The sequence below is a fragment of the Terrapene carolina genome, unplaced genomic scaffold (genome assembly GCF_002925995.2).
Source record: "Terrapene carolina triunguis isolate 2854851 unplaced genomic scaffold, T_m_triunguis-2.0 Scaffold67, whole genome shotgun sequence".
Classification (NCBI taxonomy): domain Eukaryota; kingdom Metazoa; phylum Chordata; order Testudines; family Emydidae; genus Terrapene; species Terrapene triunguis.
This window is the reverse complement of record NW_020664418.1, coordinates 45,111,476-45,128,425: the sequence shown is the minus strand read 5'-3', so window position 1 is coordinate 45,128,425 and position 16,950 is coordinate 45,111,476. Positions and strand designations below refer to the sequence as shown.

Here is a 16,950-nt window from a genome sequence, read left to right as displayed (position 1 = left end):
CCAAGACGTTGTTCCAAATGATATTTTCCCTTTTTGGTGTAAACAAGAGCGTGTCCAAATTCACACAGCATCACATCCTACTTGAAGTTTCATTTTGCAAGCAGCATGTTCATGAAAAGTATGCCCAATGATACATTTTAAGTCCTGAACTAAAAGCAGCAGGAAGCTGTTGCTCCCCCCCGCCCCTGCCTTTTACTCTTGGGGGGGTGGAGGGAAGTAACTTGCAAATTGACAAGAATTGGATGTGCTCCCTTCTTTGCTCCTCTGTAATGTATAGAAAAGGTCAAGAGATTTCTATGCATAGGTCTTTACGCCGTCTAACCTGGAAGACTCCATGACAGCATCACAAGAGCGAAGACTGAAAAAAATGGAGAATTTTAACAGTTTAAAAGAACTGTTTGTATTAACACCCGTTTAATATCAATGGCCAGTCAACGTTTTGGAGACAATCTTGTTAAAGCTTGTTCAGTTAAGTGAGCATTAACAGACATCCTCTGAAATCCTGTCAAACCCTTTGGCAAAAAAAGACAACCAGACAGGACATTCCTGATAACAAAGGTTAAAAGCAAGCAGAAAAATTTGTCCATCGGAAAGAAAAAGGGGCACATGGCCAACTTAAAAAAATGTTGTTGGTTACTGAGATCAAACATTCTAATTTCTGGGGGAAATTTGAGCCAGAACTTTGTGGCTTAGGCCCAAAGTTAATTTTTGCTTTTTTTTTTTTTAAAAGATGACAGATGTCCAAATGAACTAGTATCTCTCCTCCTGGTCCCAGCTTGCCCATATCACACAGTCTAGCATCACTCACTTCTCTTTCGGGCAGAGTCAGGACCGAACTGCATGGACCAAGCTTCCCGGGGGAACCAGATTCGGAAGAGGGAGGAGTTGCAATACACAATGCAGGTGCATTGGTTCTGTGAGCAGTAATGTCACAGTGGAATAATTTTTATGAAGAGCCAGAGGCACAGATGGATGTTTTGTGAACAGGGCCGGCTCCAGCTTTTTTGCCGCCCCAAGTGGCGAAGCCAAAAATAAATAAATAAATGTTTAAAAAGCCACGACCGGCAGCACTTCAGCGGCAGCTCTACCGCCGCCGCTTCATTCTTCGGCAGCGGGTCCTTCCCTCTGAGAGGGAGCGAGGGACCCGCCGCCGAAGACCCAGACATGCTGCCCCTTTCCATTGGCCGCCCCAAGCACCTTCTTCCTTTGCTGGTGCCTGGAGCCGGCCCTGTTTGTGAATAGCTCAGAATCTTCACACACATCTTTCTGCCATTTATTTCAATTGCTATAAGGAAGTTAAATCCTGTAGACATTCTATTTGATGTGGTTTACTGCAAATCAGTCGTGTTGTTTTATTGTTGCCATTGTCACTTGTCCCCTTCAATGTTCTGATAAGTAGAACACCCAAGTCAGGGATGGCACAGACCTATTTAGATCATCCTTTGCCAATGCAAGATTGTTCCCAACTCTGTATCTTTGTTATTCTCTTCAGATGTTTCTTTCATTGAATTTCACAGACACGATTCCTTATTTAACATAGTGATTATAGAACCTTTTAGCCTTAGCCGGTTGTCTTTGCCTGAAAGTTTTAAACAGGGTGGGGGTTATTTGCTCACTTTGTTCTAGGACTTTATTTATTTAAATATTTATTTAACACCATAGGTAAGAACGTTAACTTCAAGTAAGGATATGGTCTTGTTTAAAAAAAAAAAAAATTAATTAATTAAAAACTCAGTAACTCAAACCTAACACACGACACGGACATCTCCAATGCATGACTTAAACTCTCTTAAACCAGAGAGAGTTGACTTCACCCCGGCACCAATGCAGTTAGCCAAGGATGAAGATGACCACCCATGGGTGCCACCATCTCCCATGAATCCACTCTGTGGATGCAGGCCCTGATGGCCCCATCCTGCAGCCTTTACTCACGTCGGCCTCAGTTTTGCCCAGCCTAGTCTAAACAAGTCAGTTGCCCTGTTGAAGTCAATGTCACTTAAGCACCTGTCTAAAGTTATATGTGCTTTGCCGAATTGCAACAGACTGCTGAACGATCGCCTCAGAGGCGATCCCAAAGACAATGCTTATATGGCTCCACTGCTCAATCTCTCTTAAAAAAAAAAAAAAAATTGGTTTAGCACATAACACCTAGTAGTTTAAATCAGTGTTTCCCGCAGAGTGAGTATAAGCAGCATTAAGTGTTGAGCATCCTTTATCCTCCTACCCCCCAAGCTGGAACAGGCAAGCTAGACACCCATCAACTGTATTTCACCCAGTGGACAAGACCAGGCGGGGCTAGGGGAGGGTAAACAAACCAGCCCCACGGCAAAAAGAAAGGAGTTAAGAAGGTGAGGCTTTGCCGCTGTCGTTCCCTGATGACGCAAGCTCATTGACTTGGCAAGGTTTCCTAGCCTCCCATTGCGTGGGACATGGAGATCAAACCGGGGAGGAGAGGCAGCTTTTCCAAGTCAGCAGTCAGCCAGGGGCTTTACCCTCATTGTGTGTGGGCATGGGGGGGGAGGGCAGAGAGAGAGGGAGCGCAAAGCACTATTCAAGTTTGAAGAGGGAGGTAGGCTTCACCTGCAATGCTAAGGTCTAGGGCGACCTCATCCAGAGCACTGAAAAGAACGATGGATTTGGAATTTTTCCCTTTAATGAGGCAGAGATGCCCTTAAACAGCTCTCTCAAAATCAGTGACTTTTTTTATTATATTATTAATTAAATTTATTATTATTATTAAAGTCCCTCTATCCAAATGTTACTAAACCAAGCTGGGAGCTTGGGAAACGAAAGCCTCCCTGAAGATGAGATTCCCCTTTAAAATAAACTAAACACAAGCTACAAACAGCCCCAGATCTCCAGGGCAGCCAGAGGGACAGAATTAAGTAGTCAGTCAATTGCTTCACTCCCCCACCACGTTTCACTTACCGCCAAAATGACTCGGTCTCGCTCGATGAGATCGGCTAGTTTGTGGAGAAGCCTTCCTCTGCTGAAGGCATCCGTTTGTCTCCATAGAGATCCTCTCTGGAATGCTGCTTTCGCTGCCTCTACTGCCTTATCTATGTCGGGCTAAAGCAACCAAACACACACACACAAAATATTCAGGTTAGAGAGAGAGACAAATTGCATAGTGCTATGAACAGCTACCAAGCAGGTGGCTTCCTATGCTGTGTCTGCAGAGCCTGCCTACTGTAATATTGAATCATCTGCGAAGAGAGTCTCCTGGTTTGCTGCTGAACATAGGTCAGATCTTGCAAGATTCCAAGCGGCTTCAGACTCTGGTAGGATTTGACCTTGCCAGATAGGAACCTAAATTCAAATTTTGCAGAGTCGATAAGATCTTTCAGGGTGAGTCATGAAGTTTATGAAATTGGACCACGCTTCACTGACAGGATAAAAATTATATACACACACCTCTACCCCGATAGAACTCGACCAGATATAACACAAATTCGGATATAACGCGGTAAAGCAGTGCTCCAGGGGGGCGGGGCTGCTCACTCCGGCGGATCAAAGCAAGTTCAATATAACACGTTTTCACCTATAACGTGGTAAGATTTTTTGGCTCCCAAGGAAAGCGTTATATCTAGGTAGAGGTGTATATTTTATATATATATATATATATATATATATATAAATAAATAAATAAATAAAACACACACACACACACACCCTTATATTTTCTTATCTACATACTTTCTTGGCAAGAATGAAAAAATGTGCCCAGTCCGGCTCCTAGTGGAGAACGGGCAAGACTTTCATTGACCTCAATGGCAGCAGGACTGGGCCTGGTGCATTCACAAGCCAAATCTAGATGGATCAATATTTTTTAAAACAAAGCTGTGGGAAAGAAGATATATTCAGAGTATGGATATTATGATGGTTTTAGCCCAGAGAATAGTTACAGCTCACAGACCTCACTGGACAATCCTAGTTTTCCCTTGTAAACCCATAAAACTGTTATTGACATGTTTGATTAAGTCACAAAATTCACTTAGATCCTAGACAGTGTTTTCAGAAGAACCACGCACCCCCTTTATGGAGGGCTGTTAGTGTTTTCTGCTCAATGCTTTCGCCCTAACCCTCAGATGATGTAAATCAGCGGAGCTCCACTGAAGTCAATTTCCAGCCGGGGATAGGGGCCCATGACCATAGATATGTTTTTTGTTGTAACACAGGCTGCTACATTTACTCACACAAGACGTTGCTGTGGTTTACTCACATGAGTGAAGTGTCCCTACATACACCTTATGCATTTAATCTGGTCAAGATATGCCCCAGCAATTTTTCCCCTCTAAATGTACACTGATATTTTTCAGTCAGGGTGAAATCCGGGCCTGACTGAAGCCAATGAGAGTTTTGCTGATGACTTCAATGGAGCCAGGATTTCACCCCAAGTATCCATAAAACATACACTGCCGCCTGTCTTGGAAGGAATTCCACCCTGTGCAATACCGCCTAGAACACATCTTGTCTTCTTCTCCAGGATTAATCTAACTCTGTGAAACTACAGAATCCTCTAGTACGGGAGACCACAACAAGACGGACCTATCCCAGCACATACTGAATGCCAAACAAACAAGAAATGACACCTCACTAAGGACAGACCCTTTCAAGGGAGGAATGGGTCACGGAAGAGTGCTACAGAAAAACACAACCGGTGATTAATTACACCGGAAGGTTTATAGACAAAGCAACAACAGCCAAATCCCATGGTTATTTAAGGTCCTTGGGCAAGCTGCCTCCCATATGCCCCCCACCCCAACCTCAGGGTAGTCCTGCAAGCAGTTCCTCCCGCCCCCAACCCTCTTGTCCATTCACAGCCATTCTTGGGTCCTGTTTTATTAAATGAATAAACATTCAAAATAAAGTTCTCCAGTCCCACCACATGTCCATCCATTTAACCCTTCACTCCCAGGCCTCTCTTGCCTGTAGTCTCACCTCAAGTTTCTCTGCTGGAACCTACTTGTTCCCAACAGCCTCTGGTCTCCCTGGGCATCTTCCCTCTCTGTGGCTTCCTGCTGCTGGTTACAGGGGAATCAGAGTTCAGATGCACCTCCTTAGTAACTAGGTGGGTCGGCCCCAGGCCTCTAGCTCTAAAGAGGCAAGCCACCCTGTTACAGGCACACCTACTTAGTTCTGCAAAGGGTTACATGGTATTTTAATCAGCCTATAAGCAGTTGAAAACAGAACCCCACCCTTGTCAGAAGGGCATTGGCTATGCTACTGTGATAGGAAGCTAGTGCACTTGGGCACCCAGTTACCTTAGTCATCCAGGCTATTTTTATCACCACTGTTCTGGTAGATGTCTGCGAGACGGAAGTGTATGTGGGAGTGGGGGGTGTCAGAGTGAATCCACACTGTAACTGGGTGGATGCATTAACAGACAGTAGCAGGGCTCTGGAGTTACCGGCTAGATCCTACCCTGAATTCACACAGGTTCATACAGGGCACAATTTGACCGAATCTGTTTAATCTGAATCAATTCATTTGGCACCTGCCAATCAGAGCAGAAGCCACAGTCAAGCCTCCCCACTTTTAAGAAGTCCCCAACTTCATGCTGAAATTAGGATTTACAAGCCACACCTGAAAGAAATATTTTAATGGTAAATCAGGCAGGACACAAAACATAATGAAGGCATCCGGTTTAAACACATTCCCTTTAAAAAGTGTTTATCACCGCGATCTGGAAGACAATTAGCACGGGTGATGCACGAGGCAGCGCTATGTCCATGCTGGCCAGGTTGTGGGAAATGAAGGTACAAGGATTGCCCCTAGCTCTGTGAGCGCACACATGGAGCGCAAAGAACCTTCCCACCAGCCTTGCACACTTGTGCAATGGACAGGCTTGTGATCACAGGGCCCAGGCACACCTGAGGCTTGATCCAACTCCTACTGACGTCAATGGGAATGTTTCCATTGGCTTCAATGGGAGCTGAGTCAAACTCCAGGTGTGCATGGAACTGGAAGCTCAGGAGATTACTGGGGTAGCAATCACGGCTGGTTTGTTCACTCCCACAGTGCTCCTAGTCACACTATCTGTGGCGTGATGCTCCATGAGCTACCACTGGGCTAGTGCTTAAAGCCCAATCTAGACCCAAACGTGTATTTGCCTCATCCAGCAGAAAGGCACCAATGCACAAAATGGGAGAGACAGGGGCTAATTCAGTACAGAACCCTAGCTGCTTACACACTGCACTCACAAGTAGGAGAGACAAGCTAATTGATATGCAATATATTACTGAACATTCAAACTGTTACTAAAACTGGGTTGTTCCTTTAAAACAGCAAACATCCCTCCTGAATAGCAGGACTACCTCTCTGCAAAGGACGGCTGAGACTCAGGAGCGGAGTATTTATAAGGCTAGTCCTGCCCTGGCTAGTGTAGGAAGAAGGAACAGAGATGCTGCCTGGTACATACTCTGCAAAAGGAGTCCTGCCAGCCAAAGCAGAAGTCCTCTAGGTGGTGGGATGGCCATTAGCGTGTCTCTGAGTGGGAGCATCGTGTGTCCCTCCCTCCTGTTGGGTAGCACTTGCAGTTGATTGCGACATACTTGCTAGCCAGCTGGGAGGCTAGATGTGCTCCCTAATCTGAAGACCACATCCTCTCAGGCTCCTGAGAGCTACATAAAGATCCTGTTCATTTCCTTTCATGGGACCATGGTTGGGGAAAGGCCCCCTTCCTGCATTGACTACCCGGTGTGCTAGCATCACAAAAGAAGTGACTTCGCCTTCATCAGCTTTGCAATTTTCCACTGAGATCATCATCATTACTAACAATCCAGACCTTTCCAGTAGTCACGCTAGGAGCAATCTTACAGATCACAGCATTACTGTGGACCACGACTGTTCTCCAAAACCGGGCATGTGGGCGGCTCTGTGGTTAGCTATGTTCATTCCTACTCACTGCACTCCCAGATACCATACATGGTTTGGTGTTTTGTAGAGTTATTAGGTATGCAAGCAGGAGAACTTCCCCAAAATACCTCAGTGGAAACTCAACTACCCCTCACATTAAGCATCTGAGTTCAAACCAGCAAAGACGAGGAAATTCTTAGGTAAGGCTGAAATTCCATTCTTAATCCACCCTATGATGACTAGGCACAAAAGGGGTCAGAATGGTGCGTTACAGTACACAGATGTTGCAATCCCTAGGCACCATGCGTGACATAAGGACAGAGTCATAGCTGTCAAGGTGCCAAGGACAAAAAACGTGGGACAAAAAGGAGAGACACACAAGACCTAACAATTCACAGAGTTTCAATCTGTGTGAGATTTATTTAGTATTGCACACACAAAACTACCTCAAAAGAGTGTTAGGGTTGCAAAGTCAAATGCTAAAAGGTTAGGAAATGCTAGAATTAAAGTTGCCTGTGAAACCTTAATTCAGCCCCCTTGTGTGTATGTGATTGTGATACAGTCTCTAATTACATGATCACAGACTACTTTTTCCACAGGACCCTTATGGTTCTTGTCCCCTCTCTTCCCCCCCGTCCCCTACTCAAACTCACAGGTCCAGTTCATCACCTCTGCATTTGAGTCCGGCCCCTTCCTCCTCCTCCCTGCCAGGGCGCCAGGAGGTGGAACACGGAGTCCATAAGGAAGACAGTTTCCTGACTATTAGTTCCCGAGCCCAGTGCCACAGCAGCCCAGAGGAGCAATGGCAGAGAAAGTCCTGGTCAGCTCCAGGCTCTGTGGGGATAGCACACATGCACTACGGTTAGTAGGTGATGTAGGTGCAGAGAGGGGATAGAGCATGCCCAGTGCAGATGGAATCGCCAGGGAATTCTGATAAGTCTCTACTGAGCACGTGCAAACAGATGGGTAAGTCTTTGAACACTTAAGTCAAATTTGGGCATCTCCACAGGAACAGCAACATGCCTGAGACCAAGGTGCCCCCCCCCCCCGCCTGCCAAATGTCAAGTCCCTGTTTCAAAGCACGGAGGCACTAGAGCTTCTCAATGAAGCAGCTCGACGAATTTTGTTAACATGGGCAAAAACAATGTATTCTCCCCTCTAATCTCTCTCTCATAAATGGCTGAATCATTTCCCCTGAAACATCCCCAAAATATTCAGACTGAGACAGAAATTCAGCATGGAAAGTTTCAGCCCAAACAGTCAACGTTGGACAAAGTTATAAGCAACTGAAAACGGGGCAGAGGGATTACAATGGGAAACGTTGGGCCACCTTAACTACAGCACCACCTGCTCTGCCCGTAGTAAGTAACCCCGTCTATAACTGCTCCTTCTAATCTCAATCCATCCCTAAATATACAAGGGTGGCTGGCATAGATGGCAACAGACACCCTTAACACGCTTAAGAATCACAAGTACGGGAAAGGCCGACTCCTCTGACCTGGCTGTGACGCATAGAGCCAGTGCATAGCATTGCAGGTTTTCCACTCCAAGGCAGAACTCAGCCACGTGCAGAAAGACAAAACAAAGCCAGGCACCCCTGCAGCACTTGAAATTCACTCCTGTGCACAGGACTGTGCCAACCACAGGGAAATATGGAGAATATTTTCTGTGATCGCACTGGAGGCAAACTGGGACAGGTTGAGTATTTTACATGGAACTGGTCTGCCAGGTCAGGATGCAGAGTTCTGGGGCTGGTAGGATGGGTAACAGCCCTGCAAGCAGCACAATGGCACAGCCTTAACATTAGTCAAATCAGTTCTTCCCATGCCTGGTATCAACCCGACAGACATTAACACTCAGCCCTTATTTGTAGGCCAATGAAAACTCCAGCAGAGCATCACTGCCAGCACCTCTTTCCCACCCACGATTTCCCTCTGACTGCAGGTGACTGCAAACAATTCCTTTTTAATTTTGTAACTAAAGAAAAACAAAACCTTTGCTCCCAAGCGAATAACGAGTTGGCCACGTTTCAGCCCCAAAGCCAACTGTCATCGCCAAATTATTAGTTGGCGAATTCCCATCCCTCATGCACAGCCTAAGCAAACAGGCATCTCAAGGGGGACTTTCCCCGAGGGAGATGGAATCCAGCCCCCACAATCTAGAGTCAGGGTGAGTAGCAGCCACACGGCAGCTTCTGTAGTGACAGAACCTGCAGCCCCCTACAAGAGTTTTGGCCACCGCAGCTGCATAGCTCTTGTCTCCTCAAGCCGCCCCACTGAGAATGCCCCAGAGCCCGGCTCCACAGCGGTCTTCGTTTACGAACCTAAGTCTGCCTGCATGAAACACCCGGAGATCTAGGATGGGGGGATTAAGCTGGGGCTGGGTTCATCTCAGGGGATTCAGTTTGCACAAGACTCTTTGGTTCCAGGCCATGTGGATTTGCAACCACCAACCTCCGAGTGTCATTTTTAGGTACTAACAGACCCAAAGTTGCAAAGCAAAACTCAGGTGAATACACCCAGTTTGGCCTGTTTTGGGCCCCGAACACAATTTTTTAAAACTCATTCAGCCCCAACCCCAGCCTTGCCTGCTGCCCCCTTCCCACCCCACACACACAGCAGGAGTGTCTGCACGTAGGAGTTAGGGGATGCAAGGAGAGAGTCTCTGGGTACAGCTAAACCGCAATAAAAAAACCCACAGCAGAGAGTTTCAGCACCCAAACCCCACAAGCCTGAGTTAGCCGACCCAGGCCAGGCATGCCCATGCCACAGGTCTTTTACACTGCAATGTAGACATACACTCTGTGACCAAAATATCCTGCATTTGCCCCCCATATAGAGATTAGCCTGCACACCGGATATCCACAGAAACTTCCACAGCTTGATCCTTACAGGCCAGAGAGTTTCTCTCAGGAGAGCCCAGAGAAGGAAGTTTTCCAACGACAGTCCCATGAGCTGGAAGTTAAAACCTCTCCCTGGCACCCAGGAGAGAACAGAGTAATGAGAGCTCTCTCTGTAGGCGAGACATGAGGTTGCCTTCTTTGTTTTGCTCAACAGTTTTCTTTAAAAGAGGCATGAAAAGCAGGCCTGAAATACCCACCGAACGACTTTGTAACTACTTGAGTCACTTAGCTCACATAACTATAGCGGAGCCATGGTTTCTGCCTAATAAAAGTTACCATAGGATTAGCCTCACCCCATAGTTTATACAGTAATTATAATTAGATGCAATGATGTGCTATATAAAATTAAATTATATTATCTGGCCACTTTACAATTGCCTCCACTGCTGCATTGTGCATGGACAGTCTGAGTCTTCTGGACATCACAGGCATGAAGGCTGCTGCTTATTCCAAGGGGTCCTTCTCCCTGGATGTGGGTGCATTAAGCAGGTTATAAGCTTGCACCACTACCTAGGCTTGCCCTCTTCCCTAGGACAGAGTCATAGACTCCACCCCATTGCCATATATAGCTAGGGTGGCCACCTGCCCAGGTTTTCCCAGGATCATTCCTTTTACTGGAGGTAGTTTTCCGGGAAATCTGGAAGGTGCTCAGTATATTGTACCAGCGCTCCGAGACATTCTGGTTTTTTGCACTGCAGAAGCAGCAACCCTGTTATAGCATTATGGTCCATGGGAATGTCATTGGTATGGGCAGGGGCATTCTTCTAACAAAGAACCTTTGCCCCGTCAGTTTTCCTGTCCGAGCGCCAGGGTGTGTAGCTTGACCACAGAGGTGATGATACACTGTGCTTAAAACATTCCCCATCCCACCGCTGATACGGAGGGGACTTCGTTCCACAACGTGAGGGTGAGGCCCCACCACTAACAACGGTGACAGGAGAGCCTTCCAGTCATCAGATGGAGAAAGGCAAGTTCTTGGACCTGTCCTTCCTCCTACCGCACGTCCACAAGGCCCATGTTTGTGAGGAGTTGTGGTATGGGTAGAAGGCAGGTCTACTAGTGCCACTGACTCCAGTCAGAGGTTTGTGTGCACAAGCAGGGCTGGATTACGGTTTGAGGGGCCAAACGCTAATGGGAGGGAAGAGCTTAAGTATGAATGATATATTGCAAAAAAAATTATGAAGGCCTCAAACATTTCTCTGCATACCTATTTTCATATTATTTGTGTAAAATTAACAAGTTTATTCTACTCTCTCGACACTCAATTCTTCAAACAGATACTTCTGAGTAGGAGTTAGCACGAGGGATGCTATGCTGTCCTTCTCTTAGGCTTCCTCCCTCCTAGCTAGTGGAGTGCTCATCTGCGTGAGGATCAACATTGCAACATTCCCCAATGGCTGCTCAATCTACACCCACGGCTGGCACAGGTTCCTGTGGTAACCAGATTTTTAGTGTCCAGTCACCAGTGTTAACCGGATACCTGGCAGTGTGTTCCTGCTGCCAGCTGAGCTCCTTCCAAGCCACAGGGGGCTGCTAAATGAGCAAGCTCGTTCTTCCCCCCTCTCCCCCCCCCACCTGGCCCTGGCTGCGTAATGGTTAATCCGGCCCTGTGCACAAGGCATGGACTATGGAGTTCTTGATACTTATATAAAATATTGAGCACTCATTCATCCTTTGGTTTGACTGATCATCACCTATTAATGGGACTGTTGCAGATCCACTGAGAAGGGACCAGAATCCAAGGTTTGTTTTTAAAAAGTGTCCCTAAGAGGATCTTTAAAAATAAATCTGCATTCCTTCTTTGGTCTCAATCTCCGTCCCCAACCCTGCAAAGGCTTCATTTTACAACATGTGAGTAAACCCACTGAAATCCCTGAGCCTGCTCCTATGTGTAAAGCTAAGCAGGTGTGTAAAGCATTTGCAAGCTCGAGGGAGGGGGAGCTGAATTACATCAAATAAGTGACCAAAAAGAGGGCTGCAATGGGGCAGTAGTTGTTTAATCACTTACTTCTAAACCGTGCAAACAATACTTGGGATCACGCCTAAGATTCGGTTAAAATCATTATAGTAATCGCCATCCTTAGCAAAGAAGCAACACTCATGATTCTAGCGGAATGGGACATAATTGATTCTCTCTAATCCGTTTGAACAAGCTTGCCAAAGTGTCAGGGCCGGCTCCAGGGTTTTTGCTGCCAAAGAAAAAGAAAAAAAAAAAAAAAAAAGCCGTGATTGCGATTTGCAGCCGCAATTCGGCAGGAGGTCCTTGGCTCCGAGCAGGAGTGAGGAACCGTCCGCGGAATTGCCGCCGAACAGCTGGACGTGCCACCCCTCTCCAAAGTGGCCGCCCCAAGCACCTGCTTGGTAAGCTGGTGCCTGGAGCCGGCCCTGCAAAATGTTTAGCTACCACAGGCTTTAAACCTGCAGCTGGGCCAACCACATTTTGTAGCAAAACCAAGAACGTACCCAGAATGCTTTCCTGATCTGTAACTCAGAGAAACTTACCTTATCACCTTCCTCTACATCACAGATTTTCTCAGCCGTTGAGGGATTATATGTGGGAAACTTCTTTCCACTCATGGATTCGTGCCATTCGTTGTTAATAAATATCTAACAGGGGTCAAAAAGAAAAAAAGAAAAAAATAGCAAACACACATGTACCACCACATGGAGGCTCAAGTAGCTCTCTCTATGGGCCTGATCCTGCAAGGAGTGGAGAACCCACTGAAGCCAAAGGGAGTCAAGAGCATTTAGCACCTTTGCAGGGTTAGGCCCTAATGTTAACGGCTGTTTCCGTTTTTAATTGGCAGTCAGAAAAACCAAACCAAGGGAAGTACATGTACATAAAGATCCAGTGAAGTCAGTTTTGATTGACCAAAGAATGCAGGATCAGGTTCACACAGTGTAATTCATGGGATTTAGACTTGTGAAATAGCCATGGTGTATTTCAAACCCATATCCTTGGGTATGGCAAGCAGACACCAAGAGAAATCTACATATTTCAAGCACCACAGCTCCTTCTGCTGTACAAAGCATGAACATCAAAGGTGTTGGGTATATGCTGCTAATGTTGCTTATTTTGGGCTACTCACCAGTGGTTTCTCCATTAGTATTTTCCACCAGTGAATGTGCAGTATGGACCCAATCTTGCAGTGCTACCTCACCCAAGAAGTCCTTACTCACAAACGCCCCTAGCACTTTGCCAGTCTTTTGTCTTTGTCAATATCAATTGGAAAAGTTTTGTCTATGGCAATTTATTCTTAAATGCAAATAAAATAAAAATAATAAAAAAAAAACATAAGCCTTTCAAAATATGGCCTTTCTATAGCGAGGACAAAGAGTCCCAAATAGTGTCGTGTAATGAAAAATGCATTCAAATACTTTTTAAATGATTAAAATTTTGATATTTAATATAAACTGTGCATAGGCACCAGTACATAATTGATTGATTCAACACGCATCTGCGCTATTCTGACCCAGCTTGACACTATCTGATGATGCTTTTATTAATGATAAATAAATGAGAATAAATAAAACGAGATTAAACACAGCCTTTAGATAATGAGCCCTGGTTAATCTTTGCAAGCTAGTAAATTATTTTATTTGAAGAAAAGTGTTTACCCTTTCCAATGCAATGTACAAGTCTATTGGCACATCCGCTCATGCTAGAATTCAGTCCCACAATGAAAAAGAAAAACCAAAAACCCAACCAATCCTGCAGTCTTTGCACACTCAAAACTCCCATTGAATTGGATCTCGTGGGTTTCTTTTCTTGCCCATTTCAAAGCCTAATTACTCCTTAACATTAGTATCATAATGAATAAATATTTTTCTCTGAATGCTTCTCCAAAGCACGTGCAGCACATATCGGAGGAAGCTGCCTAGATGCGAACTCATCTGAAAGTTGATTTTTAGATCCACCTATCCTGGATGATTTTCACTTTTTTGGGGGGAGGACAGAGGTGTCACGATTACAAAACTCAGTGTGACAACACCAAAATGAAGTTTTCGCGCCCGGGAAGTTTTAAGTAGCCTGGAGCTCACAAATTACAATCCAGCACTTTGGATGCAAACATTTTTAAATGGTAAGTGTGAGCAGGTTTATGGAAGACAAAGGCAAATTTGGATCTAAAATGAGGAACATTTCACTGCAAACTTGAGAGATACAGGGGAGGGAAGCCCATGAAATGACAATGGAATGTTTACAGCTACTAATGAATGGGGCACCATTTTGCTGCATCTACGTGTTAGCATTAATTATGGATGAGGGAACTGGAGAAAGGATGAAATCACTCTAGCGAATGGCGGACTCAAGGTGACAGACAGAAGCGCCAAGATTCTTTTCAGCTTCATACAACTAAGCTTGGCTCTTCCATAAGAAGTCACTCTGCATGTATTACATGGATCATCACCGCACTCTCTCATCTTCATCTCTAGGGACATTATAGAAAGATCATTTGTGAGCGATCATTGCTTCATAAAAGCATCATGCTGATCAATACAAGACTTGATCTTGAAACAATTTCCCCAATCCAATAACTAGTAGAACTGAAAATAAGATTCTCACTTTAGAGGGATGAGTGCTGTTGGGAGACAGCTGCAAACATCTGGGACAAGTCAATAGAGTTTGCAGAATACCCCCCATAGATGTGAATTTATCATCATTCTAAGCTTAATATTGCCCATAATTTTCCTCATCAGATGATGTGTTCTGAGCATCAAACCAGAAGCAGAACTTGTACTCTACTTAACATTTTCCACTTTTGAGACCGTCTATTTGATTGTGTAGACATCTTTAGGGGTCCTATTCTCCACACCCATCTCACACGCAACCGCCAGTGAAGTTAATAAAAAAGTCTGTCCAAAGTAATATTATGCCACTCTGAAACCAGCAGCAGAAGATGCAAGTTCCAGGTTAGAAGAAAGCTCAGCTTTTAAAAAGCAATGTAAGGAAAACTGGTTTAAGATGGCGGCTTATCTGCTGACAAATTATTAATAAATGGCTAATCAAATTTGGTTCATTCGGTGTGTACCTGGATCACATTCAACTTGAGAAATTAATGCAGTTCAGCTTTATTTGTCCTCTTGCAGCTGAGGGACAAATTATAATGATCTCTTTTATATAACCTAGGAAGCATGAATTATTTTATATTAATTAAAACATTCTAAACCTCACTAGCCAGTTTAGTTCAGCCGCATAGTTGAAATTAGCAAAGTAAAGGTCCTATGTCAATAGCGCAGCATAAACCTAAGGAGTCCCTCCACTACAGGAACCAGTGTGTTAGGATACTGGTGACTACAACATAGGGGGTTAACTACCACAATGTGACAATTCCTAAAAAAGATGTTGATGTCTGCAATGACTCTCAACTCTGTGCCTTAGAAACCAGCAATGAGCAGATGTCTTGAATATCAAGAACAAAGTAGGAAAGCCAGGAGTCTTCTAACAAGGGCTTTGGAAGTTTTACATTTCAGTGGCTTGGGATAACCAAGGCGTTTTACAGGGAAGCTCTATTGATCACATAAGTGCTGACTGGACTGTTGGTTGTGTGTTTTTACACTGAAGCCCTGACTTTAGCAAGGATACCAGGAGCTTTTTTCAAGTGTAAAAATCAGACATTTTGAAAGGGGTAAGATCAGCGCAACCAGCAATTTTGGGTCTGATCCTAAACGTTGCAGAGCACCCTTCACTCCTAGTGCCTCTGGTAGAAACCGAGGGCACTCTGAACCTTGCAGCATTGCTTCCCAATTCCCTTTCCTATACTATAAATATAGGGTCTGATCCTGCCATCAATGAAGCCAATGCAACCCCCCCCCCCCAGTATCCACAATGGGAACAAGACTGAATCCACAGGGAAAAAAACCTGTTTTAAAGGAAGGTTTTTTTTAAATCCTCCTCACAGCTTCACTCTATCCAGATCTGACTTCAATGGAAACTGCTGAGTCCTCTCAGTTCCCAAGAAGTGCTCCATATCTTGGAGGACTGGCTCTTGTAAGCCCAACATACTAATTTGGGAACATGGCATCACCCTGTTAGTGACCCAGGATGACACATTATGTCCATACGCAGTACAAAAACCATTTTCTTCGATAGCAAAATCCTGGAGAACAGGGTGACTAAGTAGTACAAATTCAGGAATACACAGATGCACCTTTATTTGGTGCTGAAGTGAGTCTAATATGTAAAAGAGGAAAACTATAACACCTTCAACTTGTAGCAGAAATTGCTAAATCATAAACTTTGGGAGGGGAACACCCCCAAAAAAATCAATTTCACTTGATTTCCTGCAGTTGACATGTCTGCCTAGGCAGGATAAGTCCAGTGACATGCACTTTTTTGTATCACTCCTAGAACTGACACCTTTCTCCACTTGCTACAAATACCACAATAAACTTCGCAAAAAGAACAGGAGTACTTGTGGCACCTTAGAGACTAACAAATTTGTTAGTCTCTAAGGTGCCACAAGTACTCCTGTTCTTTTTGCGGATACAGACTAACACGGCTGCTACTCTGAAACCTGTCACAATAAACTTCCAGTCTGTTAAAATAAAAGCGAGCACAGACTGAGGTGGTGGAACATCAAGCTAAAAAAAAAATTAAACAAAACACTGCGTGATCAATAAGGATGTAACTGAGCCTCTGAATCACAGCAGACAATGGGGGGGAAAAATCTGCTGTTAATTAAAAGTACTAGACAGATGTATCCTGCAACAATGGAAAGCGCAACACTTTTCTGTAGGAGCGGGACTCCCCACACAGAAGCATTATAACAAAGCAGGGAAAGTTTTCGCAAACTCGGGTTTGGAGGAGGAAATGACCTAATTTCCCCCATTTACTCTTGACTAGGATTGTTGACATAATCCAATAACGAGGTGCCCAAAACTAAGTTTCCTGCCTGAGAGGTCAGACCCTGCGTTCCTGAAGCACCTCGCTCTCCCCTGGACTCCAATATGGATTTAGGGGGTGCAGGACCAGGCCCCAGGGCATTCTGCGTTGGAGCTGTATTAGTTTAAAGTCAGCTTACATTGATTTGGACATTTAGGTGTTGTTTTTTTAAATCACTGTTGGCTGCTGACCAGATTATGACCAATCAGATTGATTTGCCAACCTATGGATTGGTTCCAACCAGGCACCCTGAATCCCGGCGAGAAGAGAGAGTCTCCCGAGGGGGGCTGTTCAGTTTGGGGGGGGG

At 45.0% G+C, this 16,950-nt stretch overlaps 1 protein-coding gene across 1 annotated transcript in view; it reads right to left on the bottom strand.

The window, feature by feature from the left end:
• The window catches only part of ALDH1A3 (aldehyde dehydrogenase 1 family member A3), a 48,248-nt gene extending 35,885 nt beyond the window's left edge, over positions 1 to 12,363 (bottom strand). Inside the window, exons 1-2 of the mRNA XM_026648369.1 lie at positions 12,263 to 12,363; positions 2,929 to 3,069 (exon numbers count right to left, since the gene is read on the bottom strand). Of these exons, the coding sequence (XP_026504154.1) occupies positions 2,929 to 3,069; positions 12,263 to 12,337 (216 nt within the window). The 5' untranslated portion in view covers positions 12,338 to 12,363. The remainder of the gene's footprint in view (positions 1 to 2,928; positions 3,070 to 12,262) is intronic.
• Positions 12,364 to 16,950: the final 4,587 nt, after the last annotated feature.